Genomic DNA, 18,448 nt, shown 5'->3' with positions numbered 1-18,448 from the left:
CCACATTCTCAATTTCCTTGTCTGTACATGTGAGAAATGACCAGTCAGGACATTTATCAATTACTACATGATATTTTGTTTGTTCCAATAAATAAAGCTTGCTTGGATATTAAAGGTGGGGGGTAAGCACTAGTGGACCGCAGGGTGTGGCAGGAAGTGGCTCATGCCTTTAATTCCAGCATTTGGGAGATTAAGACAGGAATATAAGATGGGTGGGGACAGGATCTCATCTCCCATTTGGTCCAAGGATTTAGACAGCTAAAAAGTGAATTTGCTGATGGATTTCTTCTCTGTTCTGTCAGATTTAAAATCTGACTCTGGAATTTTATTAATAATACTAATTAGGATCATGCTTCAATCAATGAAGTTAACTCCTTATTTTTAATGTGGCTGCTTGGTTACTTCTTTGTTCTCCCAGTTTTACCCCAATATCTTACTCTGGAATTTTATTGATAGTACTATTTCAGATTACACTTCAATGAATCAACTTAACTACTTCTTTCTAATATACACTACTTTCAAAAGAGGCAAGTTTTTATGCTCCTTCTTGTCTATGCCTTTTTCTGCTGGGATTACATATGTTTTACATTTAGCCATTGAACTCAATTCTTACAAAGGAGCACACTCATTTACTGGTCTATTTTTCCTTCTCACTGCCTAGGTAAGACCCATGCTTGAACAGTTGCAGGACTTTCTTTCTGGCAATGGGTGGCAAAAGCAGGATTATGAGTTCAAAGGAATTCTCAAACTGCTCACTGTAAGAAAAGCCTAGGTTACGGAAGACATTGCTCTAAACAGAAATAAATAATCAACATAACTTGAGAAAACAAGGAAGAAATTCTTAATGACCTAGAAGCAATGGAGAACAGAAAGAAATAAGAAAGTAGAACAAGGATAAATGTAAAGGAATTCAAATTTAAAAACTGAAACTCATAATTATTTTTAAAAAACAAATATAACTGAAAAAAGCACATAGCTAAATTGACTTTGCAAAAGAGAAAATAATTCTCTGGCAGAGGGAATGGCATTCATAAGATATTAATTTACCCTATGCTTATATGTAATGTTAGCTACTGAGACCTGTCACCTGAAATATGCAGTTACAGCTAATGGATGGAACAATGAGAGCAAGGTTGAACATATCTGTATATGAGAGCACCTTTTTAGAAATTCCATATTAATTGGTTCTATTAACCTCCACATTGTATACGGAAATCTGGCCTGATTTCATTTATATGGCATGGATCAATACATGCTGGGAAAAACAAAATCCCATAACCATCTAGAATCATACTATGTTTCATAATGGTGACTCTACAACTGTTTGCCTTCACTGTTTCCCCTAAAGTGTACACAGTAAACTATTCCACCTATTATGGTATGAAGGCAAAAACCATGCTGCACACACAAATCCTATTTCTATTACTGAAATGGATACATGACTCAGATTTGTAATTTTATAACTGAGTGATGATTGAGTTCTTTACCCTAAGAATTTAGTTGGTTTAATCATGAGGAGAACAAGCTCATTTCCGGGGAACAATGGAGTGAGATCAATGCCACATGATCCAACATAAGAACTTTTGGTTCAGAAACATTTTGTTACAGCTGGAGATACTGATGTTCAAGAATAATATGCCTTCATCTGCTTAAATCATTTCACAAACTTAAAAGTTGAATAAACAAAATCTCTGTAATAACACCAGGCATCTGGGGTAGTTAATTTTAAAATGAGGAGCCAGGCTGGAACAGATTTTGCATTCCACATAAGTTATCATCTTGAAGTCTGTTTTGGAGTCAAGCCCAGGGTTATACTGTGAACAATTTAAAATGGGATGGGAGAACCCAGTCGGTAGTGGTACAAACCTTTAATCCCAGCATTCATGAGGCAGAGGCAGGTGATCTCTGTGACTTCACGACCATCCTAGGCTGCAAGAGCAAGTTTCAGGACAGGACACAAAGCTACAGAGAAATCCTGTCTTGAAAAATGAAACAAAACAAAAAACTAACGAATGAAAAATGGGACATGAGAAGGCATGTCTAACCACTTATTCAGATGGAGATTTACAAAGCATTACTACCTTTTTTTTAAGATTTATTTATTTATTATGTATACAACATTCCTTCCATGTATGCTTGCATGACAGAAGAGGGCACCAGACCTCATTACAGATGGTTGTGAGCCACTATGTGGTTGCTGGGAATTGAACTCAGGACCTCTGGAAGAGCAGTCAGTTCTCTTAAACACTGAGGCATCTCTCCAGCCCACCTTCTTTTTTTTTTTTAGGTTTTTCGAGACAGGGTTTTTCTGTGGCTTTGGAGCCTGTCCTGGAACTAGCTCTGTAGACCAGGCTAGTCTCGACCTCACAGAGATCTGCTTGCCTCTGCCTCCCGAGTGCTGGGATTAAAGGCGAAAACTATCTTTTTGATAATTCATGATGATCAGAAATTCAAAAAGAACCAAGTCTAAGTTAGTTTCTGGTGCTATCGATTTTTTATTTCTTCTGGGTCACCAAGCCTGAGTAAAAGATGAACTTATTATACCAGCCTTTCCCACATGACTGTTATTAATGACATGTTCATGAGGCTGAATAGAAGATCAGCACCTAGAACACTGAAGACTCATCCACAGGGCCTAACATGGAGATTTACTACCCACAACTGTCTGTACCTCCAGTTGCAAGGGATTAGACACCATCTTCTGGTCACCACTGGTACCTGGGATACCTTTCATATATTCACTGGTCAAACTTTTATATCTAAATTCAATTTCATTCTTTTCTAAAATATGAGACAAACAAAAAATACCTACTAAAATAAAGAGTCAAAGAGATACATGTCCTTTCAGCATTTACATATCTGGTGCCCTAGGAGACCAGAATAAGACACCAGATATTTAATGTCTGCAATGACAGGGAGTTCTGATCAATCAGGTGTGGTGCTACGACTTGAACTTGGGTACCAAAGAGGATCAGTACTCCTGAGACAACTCTCCTGTTCCCACATGTGTCATTACAAAGCTGAAGGTGAAGATGTCCCACTGTTCCTTCTGTCTCATTGCACTTGAAGGATCTAAATGTCCTCTAGACGGTTGTCAAATGATTTCATGGACTGAATGTTAATGGAATTTCAATACTGTTTATGGTTATTGTTATCACAGTTCTTTTTTATGTAAGTGAAGATTAAAAAAAAAGGTTGGTTGAAATCAGTCTGAGTCCAGCCTGATTTTATTAGCAAAAAAGTTCCATAGTTTGAGATAGGCTTTTTTTTTTGGAATTTTTGAGACAGAATACCTCCACATAGCATGGAGGCCAGGAATTTATTATGGGGAACTAGCTGGCCTCACTAAGATCAGTTGACCCACACTCCTGTGTGCTGTAATTATAGCCATATACCTATAAGTCCAGTTGAAATATGTGTTTTAAGGACTTCTCATTGAATCATAGAAAGAAATAATAAAATAATATACAAAAAGGAGCATCATTGTTCTGATGAATAGCAATGTTTCTTGAAGTTCTATAATTTAAATGACCAAATCATTTCACATGCTCTCAATAATGGGTTATTTTTATTGTGTTGTTAATTCCATCCACTTAAAAATGTTTGAAGTGTGACTGTGGGAATACACCTGTGTCGTGATGTGTATGTAGCACTGACAGGAAAACTAACAGGGGTCTATGATCTACTTCTGCTGTGTGAGTTCTAATGATTAATCCTATGGAGACATTTGACTACAAAAGACCTAAATGGCACTTCTTTGGGTTTAAATATTATTCATGAATGTACTCTTAGAGAAGTGTCTATGTGTCACTGCTGAAGTGAAAAAATGTAAGAAAATTTGTAGAAGTATTGTATATAACCCAGAGTATTGTATATAATACCAGGTCATCAGACTTGGCAGCAATGAGCTATAACTTTACTAAATGAGACAATTTTCTGGTGTATAGTTTTGGTCCTGAGGAAGTGTTATAAATAAATGTCTACTCTTCAAAATGAACAAATTTTTCTGTTGTAATATTTTTTTCACATTTAATTTGAGCACCAGTGAAATGGCTCAGTGGGAAAGCACTGTTGTGAGCAAGACTAAAAACCTTACCTCAATTCCTATAGAACATCAAGCTATGGAATTTCATATACAGATGTTTGCTGATTTTCATAAATTATTATATCCATATCAGATAAATGGAAATACTTCGTTGAATACACACATGAGGTATTTAAATTTCTCATAATTTTTATCAGGTATTTTAACTGATAAAACATTGGTGTATTATAACTGATAACATTGTTAAATTCTCTTGAAATCACAGTACATTGGGTGTACATCATCTATCCTTGGATTTGTACTCAAGAGTAAGACAAATGAGCATCATGAGATCAAATGTATCCCTGAATCATTACTGACATAATAAGACAAATATCAAACAACAAAATTTCAATGAAATTTGTGAAAAGATGAAAATCAAAACCGGAAACACAATCCACCACCATTATGTGAAAAGTGTGATTGAGTGTGGCCTGATATTTCAATAACCAATGGGAAAATTATATGATAGGGGCTCCATTATATACATTACAGAAGAAGAATACCTATCACATTGTACAGGCACAACAGAATATGAACAAAAGTCATAGAAGGAATATAAGGTCTACAAAATAAACTTCACTAAATGAGTTTGCCACACATACAGCAAACTCTAGTGACTACCTCAAATGTTTAAAAATAGAAACCACAATGCAATTATCTCCTCCATCAGTCTTGACAAAACATGGTTTATAGTTTACTTCCTCCAAGGCTATGATGAAAATAATTTATTTTGAACCTGAAGAAATCTGTGATGTTTAAACGCATTAACATTTTTTTCATGAATAGGAATTTCTTCTTTATGAGCTTGTTTCAATTTTAGTCTTAAAATTGATCTAAATAGAATTTAAAACACTAGAGTAATGGTTACTTGACTAACTGAATTTATTCACAGAGTTTCAATGCAGTATGATATTTTTATGGTTTTGAAGCCTACATTCATTAAATTCATACTTTCTCTCCTGAATGGTTGATTGTGACAAAGGATTTACCACATCGATTTCAATCATGGTTGTTCTCACATACAGGAGATTATGCATTTAATGATGAATAAAATATAAAAAGGCTTTATCACACTGATTACATCCATAATGATTCTTACTCTTTTAAGCCTTTGAACATTACTGTGATCTGCAAAGGCTTTACACACTGAATACATCAATGGGGTTTCTCTCTTTTGTATGTTATTTTATGCCTTTAGAGATCAGTATGTTGTTCAAATGCCTTACCACAATGATTACAATCAAAGAGTTTCTATCTACGATGAGATCTTTGATGCCTTTTAAGATTATTGTGAGCTACAAATTTCATATCACACCGATTACATTCATAGGGTTTCTCTCCAGTATCTGTTCTTTTATGACTATGAAGTTGATCATGTGCTACAAAGGCCTTCTCACACTGAATAAATTCAGAGTTTCTATCTAGGGTGAGAATGTTTATGCCTTTGAAGATGACTGTTCGTTGCAAAGGCCTTACCACACTGATTACATTCATATGGTTTTTCTCCGGTGTGTGTTCTTTGATGACTTTGAAGATTACTGTGTTGTACAAAGGCCTTACCACACTGATTGCATTCATAGGGTTTCTCACCAGTATGTATTCTTTTATGCCTTTGAAGATGAATGTTCGTTGCAAAAGCCTTACCACACTGATTACATTCATAAGGTTTCTCTCCAGTATGTGTTCTTTTATGGCTTTTAAGATGATTGTATTGAGCAAAGGTCTTACCACACTGAGTACATTCATAAGGTTTCTCTCCAGTATGTGTTCTTTTATGGTTTTGAAGAGTACTCTGAGCTGCAAAGGCCTTACCACACTGATTACATTCAAATGGTTTCTCTCCAGTATGTGTTCTTTTATGCAATTGAAGATGATGATGACGTGCAAAGGCCTTACCACACTGAGTACATTCATAGGGCTTTTCACCAGTATGCATTCTTTGATGGTGTTGAAGAGTTCCCTGAAATGAAAAGGCCTTACCACATTGATTACATTCATATGGTTTCTCTCCAAGATGTGTTCTTTGATGGTTTTTAAGATTACTCTTAGCTGCAAAGGCCTTACCACACTGATTACATTCATATGGTTTCTCTCCAGTATGTATTCTTTGATGACTTTGAAGATTACTGTGTTGTGAAAAGGCCTTACCACACTGATTACATTCATATGGTTTCTCTCCTGTGTGTGTTCTCTTATGGGATTGAAGATGACTGTGAGCTGCAAAGGCCTTGTCACACTGATTACATTCATAAGGTTTCTCTCCAGTATGTGTTCTTCCATGGTATTGAAGAGCACTGTACCGTGCAAAGGCCTTACCACACTGATTGCATTCATAGGGTTTCTCTCCAGTATGCGTTCTTCCATGGTATTGAAAAGCACTGTACCATGCAAAGGCCTTACCACACTGAGTACATTCATAAGGTTTCTCTCTAGTATGTTTTTTTTTATGCTTTTGAAGAGTACTGTGATCTGCAAAGGCCTTACCACACTGATTACATGCATAGGGTTTCTCTCCAGTATGTGTTCTTTCATTCCATTTAAGGTGACTGACATGTGTCAAGGGTTCACCTTGTTGAATATCTACTGAAAGTTTTTCTTCAGCTTGAATTCTTTCAATCCTGCAAGGATAATTGGCACATATAAAAGCTTTACCACATTCAATACAGTGTTGTGCCTAGACATTTGTATAAATTAATTTTATAATATAGTCCAACTATAAAGAGGAATCAGATACTATGTTTCTATAACTGTGTCTAAACTTATGTTTTGCCATCTAATTAGACACTTCTTTGCAACTTGGAAGATACCTCCAATGGTAAATTCCTTTCTTTCATGGCTTACCATTTTACCTTCCATGAAACTTTTTTCTATAGGATATTTTATACATGTGTGAAGAGAAATGGATAAACACAGAGCTTTAACATTCATGAATTCTCCTATACTGTGAATCATATGGCATATACTATGTCAACTAGCACACCCAGAACTATTTGCACAGTTGTAGAAGTTGTACGGCTTTTTTGCAGTGTGAGTTTGTTCATGTATTAATGATGGTGGAAAAACAATTAATGGTATACTTGAATCAAATTCAGCAAGTATACTCAACATGTGGCTACTAGTTATCTGATTGTTCTTAGAGAGTGGTATGCTACATCTCTCTATATCCCCATGCTCATACACTTGTATCAAGAATAATGTATGGTATACTTAGTAAAGAAGAATAACAAATAAGAGATTTCCACATTGAATTCTCAGGTTTTGAATTGCTGTTCCTCGCAGACTGGTGGTATTGATATCAGGGTTTCTGTAGTACAACTGCCACATGACTCAACTCTAACTGCTTCTATCACTAAACTTATCACAGTCACAAGAGGTATCTGAGTAATACAAGATTTACTATGGGCTGTTATTTTGTTTTACAAAGTTTTGCAGATATACTTATCATCTTCAATGTGTATACCTTTTGTATTATGAGTAGCAAAAAAGAAATTTAATTGCAGATCTACAACAAAGCTCTCATGGTGCTATGCCTCAAAAGGTGATTTTTTTAGCCATTGCTTTCTTAAAAGAAGGTAATTCAAATGATATTCACATATATGACTTATGGATTTGTGAGAATTTGATAAGTGTCAGCGCACTTAAAGCTGTGCTTATTTACAGTGTAGCTTTAGACTAAAACTTTCAGGATGAAGAAAACTTTCATTAGAGGCACATTGTTATAAGCTTGCACAAGAAAATTACCTTTCATGTCTTCTAGAACATGGACAATGTTCTTCAGTGTTATGGTCTTCCCAAATGCATCCTAAAATATAATACCAGAAAATGTATGTTATGTTATTGAAAATTGTGCAATGTTTAAGCTGTTATCTTAAGTGACCCTTAGAACCATAACTGCTTTATCCAACTCATTCTTATTGTTTTTAAATAAATTACTGAAGAACATTATTAACCAAGAAAAAGTTGTCCATTTAGTTTGAAACATAAAGGAAATTCATTTTTACCTATAGTAGTGAGGTTCCTGTAGGTCTCAAGCATCACATCTTTGTAGAGATTCTTCTGGGAAGGATCCAGCAAATTCCACTCTTCTCGAGTGAAGTTGATATGCACATCATCATAGGTCACTGCCCTCTAAAATATTTCATTCATGTTTATAATGGAAAGCAGAAAGGTGACAACATTGTAAATCAATACATCTTTGACAGTATAGTCATAAAATTCTAGTGTTCCCCACTATTATTACATGACACAGATAATCACTTTAGAAGGAAATTGATTAGAAGTCACCACTGTCATTTCTTTACTGTTTGAATGGGATATCACCTTACAAAAGAACTTCCTATTCATAGAGAGAACCAAGGAAACAGATAAACAGGACATAGTACACTGAGAAAATTATATGAAGAAATACTAATTACAAAAAAGAAAAACACAGTGGGCAAAGTGGGTGTATTGACTCATGCCTTTAAGCACAGCACTCAGAAAGCATAGTTGTGTATATTTTGTCTCTGAGTTGAATGCCAGCCAAGTCTATGGAATCATTTTTAGGACAGGTGGAAATACACAGTAAGACCCTAACTCTATTGCAAAAATCAGGGAAACAAACAAATCAGATTGAAAGAATTCAGAGATATTTACTGAAGTTCCTACAATGAATTATGCATTCACTCCATATCTGTATTCATAATACAGACAGCTAAAGTTTCCTATTTTCAACTGCAATACCAAAAACATTTTATGAAAAGCTACTTCATGTTCAAAATAATTACAAGTTGACAGGTGAAAATATTAGCTATATAAATGTTGGGCATAACAAGTTAACACAGATCTGGAAATATGGCTGAGTACTTCTGAGCTCTTCCTGGTCTTGAAAAGAGGTGGGCACAATTAACAGTACTTACATGGGGATCACAACTACTTATTATTCCAAGTTCAAAATTTCTGAGAAGCTTTGATCACTCCAATAACCGAGTACCCATATGGTTCATATCCTTGCAGACACATAAAATAGTCAAATTGAGTGAAACATTAACAGCAAGCACAACAAGCAGAAAGAAGTTCATGCACCTGCAATTCAGTGACTCAGAATGCACAGGCAGTATTAATGTCATGGATACATGGAATCCTGGGAATCAGAATGATACCCTCTGTCAAATTTAAAATTCAAGATATGTGTGAAGCTGAGCACAGCAGCGTATGCTTGTCATGTAAAAAGCCTACATTCCAGGGTCATCATCCAACAACATAAAAACAAATAAAGCCATGAATGAAGTCCCCCTCCCTTTAATTTCAGGAATTTGGAGCTACACAGCAAAGGTTACTCAGACAAGCAAACAAAACAATTAAAACTGCAGGCTACCAAACTCCTTAGCACTGAACAGCAACTATTTCTTCTATATTTTATGTGATTTACAGAATCAAGCCTATTATGATAATCAAAACAGTTCAGTATGAGTGGGAAGCTGACTGATTAATTCCAACAACAACACAGTACACATAAAAGTCAGAAAATTAGTTGAGGATATTGAGACTCATCACATACAATGAGGCATTTCATCTAGAAAGGCCTTTCCTACTAAAGATTCATAGGAAATTGAAAGAAAGGCCACCAAGGAGAGAAACTTGTTCAAGTACATGATCTTTTCTGGGAGGTTGTTCATTCAATGAACTGCACAGACTGGACCAAGAGAATGACCCAGGAGAGCAGACCAAAAGAGCAGGCCAAGACAGAGGGCAAAGACGGACTTCTGAAGCGTTGCTCTCTGAAACACAGACTAGGCCAAGAACAGTTCTCAAAAACAAAATCAGCTACTTTATAGATTAGACCAAGAGGCAAAGACACTGCTTGCAGCCATTGAAGGATGAGATGGGTGGGTGCCAATGCCAGAATTCAGCCGACAACATAGAAAACCACATGGTGACACCAGAACCAGGAAGATTTGATCATCCTAACCCAGAAGAAGCCACAGTAAATGATTTTCAGTGTAACTTTGTGAGGATGATGAGGAAATGAAAATTCCCTTAAAGATATTTAGGAAAACACAAACAAAAATGGAAAACATCAATAAATCTCTCAAAGAAACCCAAGAAACAAAGAAAAAATAATCAAAGAGGTGAAGCAAAAAACTTAAAAGGCATAAAGACTGGGGCTGGGCAGTGGTGGTGTGCGTGCCTTCATTCCCAGCACTTGGGAGGCAGAGGGAGGTGGATCTCTGTGAGTTTGAGTCCAGCCTGGTCTACAAGGGCTAGTTCCAGGGCAGGCTCCAAAGCTACAGAGAAACCTTGTCAAAAAAAAAAAAAAGACTTGAAGACTGAAATAGAGGCAAAAAAGAAAACACAAATGACGGTAATTCTGTATATGGAAAATCTAGGTAAACAAACAGGAACTACAGCAGGAAGTGTAACCAACAGAATACAAAAGATAGAAGAGAGAATCTCAGGTGATGATGATACTATAGAGGAAAGAGAATAATTGGTGAAAGAAAACAATAACTCCAACAAATACATTACACAAAACATCCTGGAAATCTAGGACATCATGAAAAAAAAATCCAAACCTAAGAATAATAGGGATAGAAGAAAGAGAAGAACACCAACTGAAAGGCACAGAAAATATAGTCAACAAAAAAAATATCTTAGAAGAAAACTTTTCCAACCAAAAGAAGGGTATATCTATAAATGTACAAGAAGCTTAGGGAACACCAGAAAGACTGGACAAAAAAGTCCCCCTAACATATAATGATCAAAATGCAAAACATATAGAATGAAGCGAGAATATTAAGAGCTGCAAAGGACAATGGTTAATTACAATATAAAGGCAGACCTATCAGAGTAACACCCAAATTCTTCATGGAATCTATGAAAGGAAGAAGACCCTGGACAGATGTGCTGAAGACACTAAGAGACTAAGGACTCTACTATGACCAACAAAGCTTTCAAACACCATCAATGGAAAAAACAAGGTATTCCATGAAATCCAGTCATACAGAAAGTACTAGTGGGAAACCCAAGAAAGCTAACTGTAAACACAGGCAACAGATAACTTGACATCACAAACCCAAAGAAGATAAACACACAAACACTACTGCTGAAACATAACAGGAAGTAGAAATCACTGGTCATTTATATCTCTTACTATCAATAGATCCAATTCACTTACAAATTGTCACAAGCTTAGAGAATGGATCCTAAAGCAGGATTCATCCTTTTGCTTTATAGAAGAAATAACCTAAACCTCAAAGACAACATTACTTCAAGGCAGAACCTCGAGGGTTGTGTCCACCCACAGAGACTGTGGAACTGATCTAGTGGATGCTCACCAAGGCCAGCGGGACTGGGTCTGAATGAGCATGTGATTAAACCGGACTCTCTGAAGGTGGCTGACAATGAGGGCAGACTGAGAAGCCAATGATAATGACACTGGATTTTGATTCTACTGCATGTACTGGCTTTTTGGGAACCTAGTCTGTTTGGATGCACATCTTCCAAGGATGGAGGGGGTGCTTGGACTTCCCACAGGGCAGGGCACCCTGACTTCTTTTAGAACTGGAGAGTGAGGGGGAGGGGGAGGAGGGGAGTGGGAGGGAAATGGGAGGATAGGAGGAGGTAGAAATTTTAAATAAATAAATAAAATAAAATAGACTGCAAAGTAAAATCAATCAGATTAGATGAAGGACACTTCATACTTGAAGGCGTAAGTCACAAACAATGCCACACCAATTCGGGGTTATGATTATTAGGGTGGTATTTATTTAAAGGGGAGAAACCACGCCCCAATGGGCTGATACCTCCGCGGTGATAGGCTGGAGGAGTGGGAGGACCTCCCGCAACACATACTCATAAAAGGAACAATTCATTAGGATGAAGTCTCAATCCTGAACAGCTATGCCACAAATATAATTATGAACACCCACATATGTAAAAGAAACACTACTAAAGCTTAAAATGCACATCAAATCCCATATATTACTAGTCGGAGACTTCAAGAATCTACTCTTCCCCAAAGGACAGGTCAATTAGACAGAAACTTAACAGAGAAATAAGACAACTAACAGATGTCTTGACTTAAATGGACTCAACAGACATCTACAGAATATTCCATCCAAAAACAAAAGAATATACCTTCTTCTCAGCACCTCGGGGTATCTTCTCTAAAATGGACTACAAACATGGTAACAAGGCAATCCATGACACACACACACACACACACACACACACACACACACACACTCACACACAAATTGAAATAACCCCCTATGTTTTATCAGATCATTATGCTTTAAAGTTAGAATTTAACAACAACAATAATCACAAAAAGCCTAAAAACTCATGGAGAATGAAGAGTGCTCTATCAAACTACCCCTGGGTCAAGGAAGAAATAGACATACTACCGAAAAAGTTGTTCTATACAAAATTTGAAAGTTTAAACACATCTAAACAGGTTTAGTCAGCAAAATTAAATCAACCTAATGAGGGCAGACAACTTATCCAATTGTTTTTGGCCAACTTTGATGAGACCTGATTTTGAAATTCAAGAGGCTAATTAAAAACTGAAGGTTTTAACTAACACAGTAAGGCTATATACAATAAATATATATGTAATATATACTGGGAAGAATTATATTGGCAATGTCCAATCCCTCTGCATTTGGTAAATTTAGAGAAAATATTTTATCATCTATCCAATCTCAGTAAGCCCAAGGTGTTGTTTGTAAATTTCTTTTTATCCTAACTTGTATTACCAACCTTAAATAATGTTCCTATGTCTCTTCACATTATATACTTTACATATTTTTTGCATTCAATTTTCAATTTGGTAACATGCATAATTACAATTATTGAGTCTTTAGCTCCATCAGAGAACCCAGAAGGAGAAAATAATACTACCTGAGTAAACAGGAATTATAAAGCAAACAACATTTAAAATAAAGAAACAACACCACCTGTATATTTAAAATAATTTTTTGCCAGGCTGTGGTGGTGCAGGCCTTTAACCCAGCACTTTCATAGCAGAGGCAGGTATATCTCATTGACTTTGAGGCCAGAATGATCTACAAAATGAGTTCGAGGAAAGCCAGAGCAACACAGAGGAATCTGTCATGGAAAAAAAAGGAAAAATGTCCTTTTGATTTCTCTTGAAAACATACCTAATATGATTATAATAAGTGACTGTTATGTCAATTTATACTTTTGGAGGGGGACATTTTGTTTGGATGATTTGGTTTTTTTTTTTAGATGTCTTGGTTGTCCAGTGGATTTTAGATTCCTTAGTTTGATGTTTTCATGCTTTTGTAAAGATAAAACAAAACTTTGCCTTAAACCTAACTTTATGGAGTGCTATTTTTGGAAATTGTATTTAATCAAAAGGAAAACATCTGTTAGTCTTACAAATTAGTTAAGATTGACTGGTAATGCTCTCTGATGAACTATTATCTTTTTTATTCAAGAGATCTTTTTTTGAAACTAATATTAACTAAAGTTATTCCAGTGTTAATCTAATTAATTATTATTAATAAAAATCAGGAGTCAGATATGGGGGTATGAACCTGAAAGTTCAGAGAAGCAGCAGAGCACAACCAGTGATTCTGACTGCCTCCATCTAGAAGAAAGAAGGATCCTCTCTCAACCTCAACTGTCTACTTCCTGTCTCTTATCAGTTTGCAATCCTCAAAGTTTCTATGATATTTTGTTAAGCTAATGGCTAGCTCTTATCTCCGACTACTAACAAAGTTTATTATCAATATAAGGTCAAACTATTACAAAGATCCCTGCCACTTCTCATATATATATTACTCTATTATTGCTTCCATTCCTCATATGCAGGCCTCGATGACAGATGTCTCATAGCTTGGAAATTTCAACATCCTGTGGTCTCAAATGTAACCCAGCTTCATCTTCAACACTTAATGCAATGAACTCCCACAATCTCTTCACTAGGGCTCTGAATCTCTCAATCATAGATGGCTATAATTGTGATGAACTTACCACAGAAGAAGAATCCATGACCTTCACATTTTGCATCTTTCTTATTTCCAGCATCAGTAAAACATAGGTGATCCTGCCAAGATCCAATGAACCCTACTGAACTTTGACTATATTTACTGCAGGTTATGTATGATGTTGCTCCTGAGAGTGATGTGGGAGTACACTCTGTGTGCTGTGATTATCATTAATGAATAAAGAAACTGTGTTTTCCTGCTGAAAGGGCAGAACTTTGTCAGTTGGGGAGGACTGGACTGAATGTTGGGAGAAAGAAGGGCAGAGTCAGGAGATGCCATGGATCCTCCACTGGAGAAAAATGTGCACAAACTTTGCTGGTAGGCCACAAACTTGTGGTGAAACACAGATTAATGGAGATGGGTAAAATTAATATGTAAGAGTTAGCCAATAAGAAGTTAGAGCTAATGATTCAATTAATATAGTTAATATTATTAACTATAATATAATTATATTAATTAATATAACAATTAATATAATTAATATAGAGCAGTGATTCAATTAATATAGTTTCTACATGGTTATTTTGAGGGTCTGGGTGTGCGGGGAATGATCAAGGGGCCAAGTAGCATCCCTCCAACATGAGACAAGAATTACATTTTATACTACTTCCATTAATTAAGGGCATAGCTGGATAGAGTCTTAGGCATTGGGCACTTTCTTAACTTTAAATTCAGAGCAAGGGCCTTCCTTTAATGGTGCTGAAAACCATGAAAACCCCTGTCTCTTTTTCATCATAGGACTTCCATCTGAAACTACCTAGGGCTTTTATTCTTCAGATATGGAAAAATCAAGATAGTTTTGGGGCCAAGTATCACACAAATGATCTCTACTTAAAAGATTTTATGAAGTCTTCTAAGCACCTGCCCTACTTACCAGGCCAAGATCACATAATAGAGCCATGAGGAATGAATCCAGGCTTGGGATGGAGAGGGCACAGCAAGGTAAGCTGTGACTGTGTATTGAGAGCAATCAGATATTTGATAACTTTATCAGAAATAGAAGATAATAGAAATTTGCAGGATCAACACAGGATAGCTGCTGGGATATCATGAAGACTGTAAACTATACAGGGAATACAGGATTATTGTCTCAGACCAATTTTGCTGTTGAACTTCCAAACTTCCTTGACCACTAAGGGAATACTCAAGAAACACAGATTATCCTAATGCCTTACTCAAGGCACACTGTGTCCTAGCAGCCATGGATTTTAACCTGAAAAAAAACCTAAGACAAACATCTCTCAGGATAGATAGACCAATCTAATGCCTTTGTTTCCTGCAGAGCCTTTTGCCCACTAAAATGCTATGATTTTAACATGCACTGTCCACAAGTACTCAACATTCACATCTTTCAGGTCCTACAAAATAAAATTAAGCTGTGTAGAGTTTTCTGTGACTGACTTTTGCCAACTAAAGTCACAGTATCTTGAAAATTCTTCCACAGTCAAGATTCCCAGAACTTTAAGATACCATCTTACACCTGTCAGAATGGCTAAAATCAAAAACACCAATGATTGCCTATGCTGGAGAGGATGTGGAGTAAAGGAAATACTCATCCATTGTTGGTGGGAATGCAAACTTGTGTAACCACTTTGGAAATAAGTGTGGCGGTTTCTCAGGAAACTGGGCATCAACCTACCTCAGGATCCCACAATTCCACTCTTGAGAATATACCCGAGATGCCTAATCATACTACAAAAGCAGTTGTTCAACTATATTCATAGCAGCACTATTTGTGATAGCCAGAACCTGGATACAACCGAGGTGCCCCTCAGTAGAAGAATGGATAAGGTAGGTGTGGGAGGGAAATGGGAGGATGGGAGGAGGTCAAAATTTTGAAAAAATAAAGAGAAAAAAGAAAAAAAACCCACTCAATTATGCTGTGTAGATTTTTCTGTGACTGACCTTTGCCATCTAAAGTTCTGATATCTTAAAAATTCTTCCACAGTCAATATTCCCAAGTCCACTGCAGCAACCAAAACCACTGTTAAGGTACCTCTTTTATTCCGACTCTCTTCTTTTTTGCTGTGATGAATCTATCTAAACAAAAGGAACTAACTCTGGTAATGAACATGTTTATTTGGTTATTACTCCTAAGTTAGGGTCCACCACTGTGGGAGCTTAGGATAGAAACTCAAATTAATCACTGAAGGCAAAACATGAGGAACCATTCATTCCTAATTTTCTCTTTTGCTTTGTTACTGTCTTGTGCTCAGTTAGCTCCCTTAATCAGCCCAGGCCCACTGGCTTACAGACACTGCCAACTCAGGGGAAGAGTATTCTTCCAAGTCAATCATCAATCAATACAATCTCTTTCAGACAGAAATCAGACATTCTGATCTAAGCAAGGACTCAATTGATGTTGCCTCAGATGACACTAGGCTTTGTCATGTTGACAGCTGAGGCTAATTAGCACACAGAGACAATATTATATGGAAAGGTTTTAAAGAACCAAAAATAATGTATTATTCTTGTCAATCACTTAAGCAGCAAAGACCTAAACATGAGGATAACAACAAATGGAAAACACAGATATACCAAAAAATTAAAAGAGGCACTCATCTAAGATCAAGAAGAGAAAACTAATACTGTCACTCCACAGAAACTATTCAAAACAAAAACTTAAGGAACTGATAATAGAAGGCATATTCTAAATGCAAATTGGTGAAGGTTCATTATTTTTGGAAATTTAATGACATAATTAGATTACGGTTATAAAATCCACAACAGAGATGGCACCACTGACAAAACAGGTCTCAAAGACAGACCTTCAAATTCATATTATGGTCTCTTAAACAAGAACTACAAGATTCTAATCAAAATCTAACTCCAAGAAATCACTGGCCATCATGCATCCTGTACACTCCAGTTCTCTCCTTTACCAATAAAGAAAATGGGTTGGATGAGAAGGGCTGTTCACCAAAATTTGCAAGATTTATTTAATGCCTTTGATATTTTTGCTTTGTGGAAAATAGTTTTGGTTACTTAAAGTATGTCATTCCTTATAATAAAGAAAACGATGTCTGTTAGGATCACATAGATACCATTTCATTTTCTACAATTGGGGAATGCCTCTCAGTCTGCATCAGAGTGAAGAATTAAAACTTTTAAATAAAATTTCAGGAGAAAGATTTCTAAGGAATCAGTGTACATGTGAAGTAACTTGCTTGGCTCTGCTTTATAAGCAAAAACAATTTTGAAAACAAGGTTATTCCTATTTTTTGAGTATGTTTGTACATGAGACAAAATGCCTTATGTATGTGCACATGTGATATACTAAAAAAGAGACTGTCAGATCCCCTGGATTGAGAAAAAGTAGAGATTTCTTAACCTCCCAACATGAATGTACGTTTAAACTCACATCATCCACACAAAAATAATGTGTTGAACTACATGCTAAGAGACACAATACCTTGTACCAAATAAGCCAAGTCTTTCTCAGATAAATAGAAACAAGAAAATCAAAAATAAATAAAGAAGTAAAGAAATGATCTTTGGGAACATGATGCATCAAAATTTGGATGGTCTGCAAGGTAAATTTGCAGAATTAAATAAACACAATTTAATAACTTTGTCCAAGAATTTATAAGAGGAAAGCTAACCACAAAGTTACTTTCCATTGGAAACATTCAGAATGCTCATTGGGATTGTGTGTTAATCATATCAATACTTAAGGAGCAAAGACTCAAACGTCAAGATAGCAACAACTGGAACACACAGATATGCTAGGAAATGGAAAGAGGCAGGCATCTAAAATAGAAAAAAATCTCTGCACAAAAACTTCCCCAAAACCCAAAACTTGAGGAACTTATGATGAAAGAAATTTTCTGAATAAAATTGGGGAAGGTTGATAATTTTCTTGAATATGAATAATATAATTAGATTACAGTTATAGATTACAGAAAAAAATAATATACAGATTCACATAATTTGCTTTCTGTATTTTCCACAAAGATCCTTCCATCAAAAATGTGCCCAATGTTTGTGAAAGAATAAAGGTGTTGAAGAGAAAAAGCCATGAACAAAAGCAGGAATATGTTGTCAATTTTTAATTAAAAGACCAAAGTAATCCTAGGCAAGGAAAAGTGTGATCTTGACCAATGTTCCCAAGCTATCTTTCATGATATGTCTCCAAAAATTAAATAAACTCAAACTGAACAACTTCAACAAAAATAACTCCAAGTGACACACTGTTTTTTCTGACCCCCAGTTACTGATCTGTCTTCTGAGACAGCAGCCTCATGATACAGTTGTTATCTTTGAAAACAGAAAAGATCACTTCCTACAGCTCTCCAGATCTTGTGCTTTCCACTGGTTTAATGTAAATACAGTCCCAAAACGTCCAATCTCAAAACAACCAAAAAAT

General features: G+C 36.0%; 1 protein-coding gene across 1 annotated transcript in view; it reads right to left on the bottom strand.

Moving 5' to 3' along the window:
* LOC121434672 (zinc finger protein 431-like) overlaps window positions 1-18,448 on the bottom strand; it is a 43,216-nt gene that overhangs the window by 19,986 nt on the left and 4,782 nt on the right. The window contains exon 2 of the mRNA XM_041633596.1: window positions 5,518-6,705. Within this exon, the coding sequence (XP_041489530.1) occupies window positions 5,518-6,705 (1,188 nt within the window). The remainder of the gene's footprint in view (window positions 1-5,517; window positions 6,706-18,448) is intronic.

This window comes from Microtus oregoni, unplaced genomic scaffold (assembly GCF_018167655.1).
Source record: "Microtus oregoni isolate MIOR12 unplaced genomic scaffold, Mior012 000044F_ref0000062, whole genome shotgun sequence".
Taxonomy (NCBI): Eukaryota; Metazoa; Chordata; class Mammalia; order Rodentia; family Cricetidae; genus Microtus; species Microtus oregoni.
This window is presented reverse-complemented; position numbering and strand designations above follow the sequence as displayed.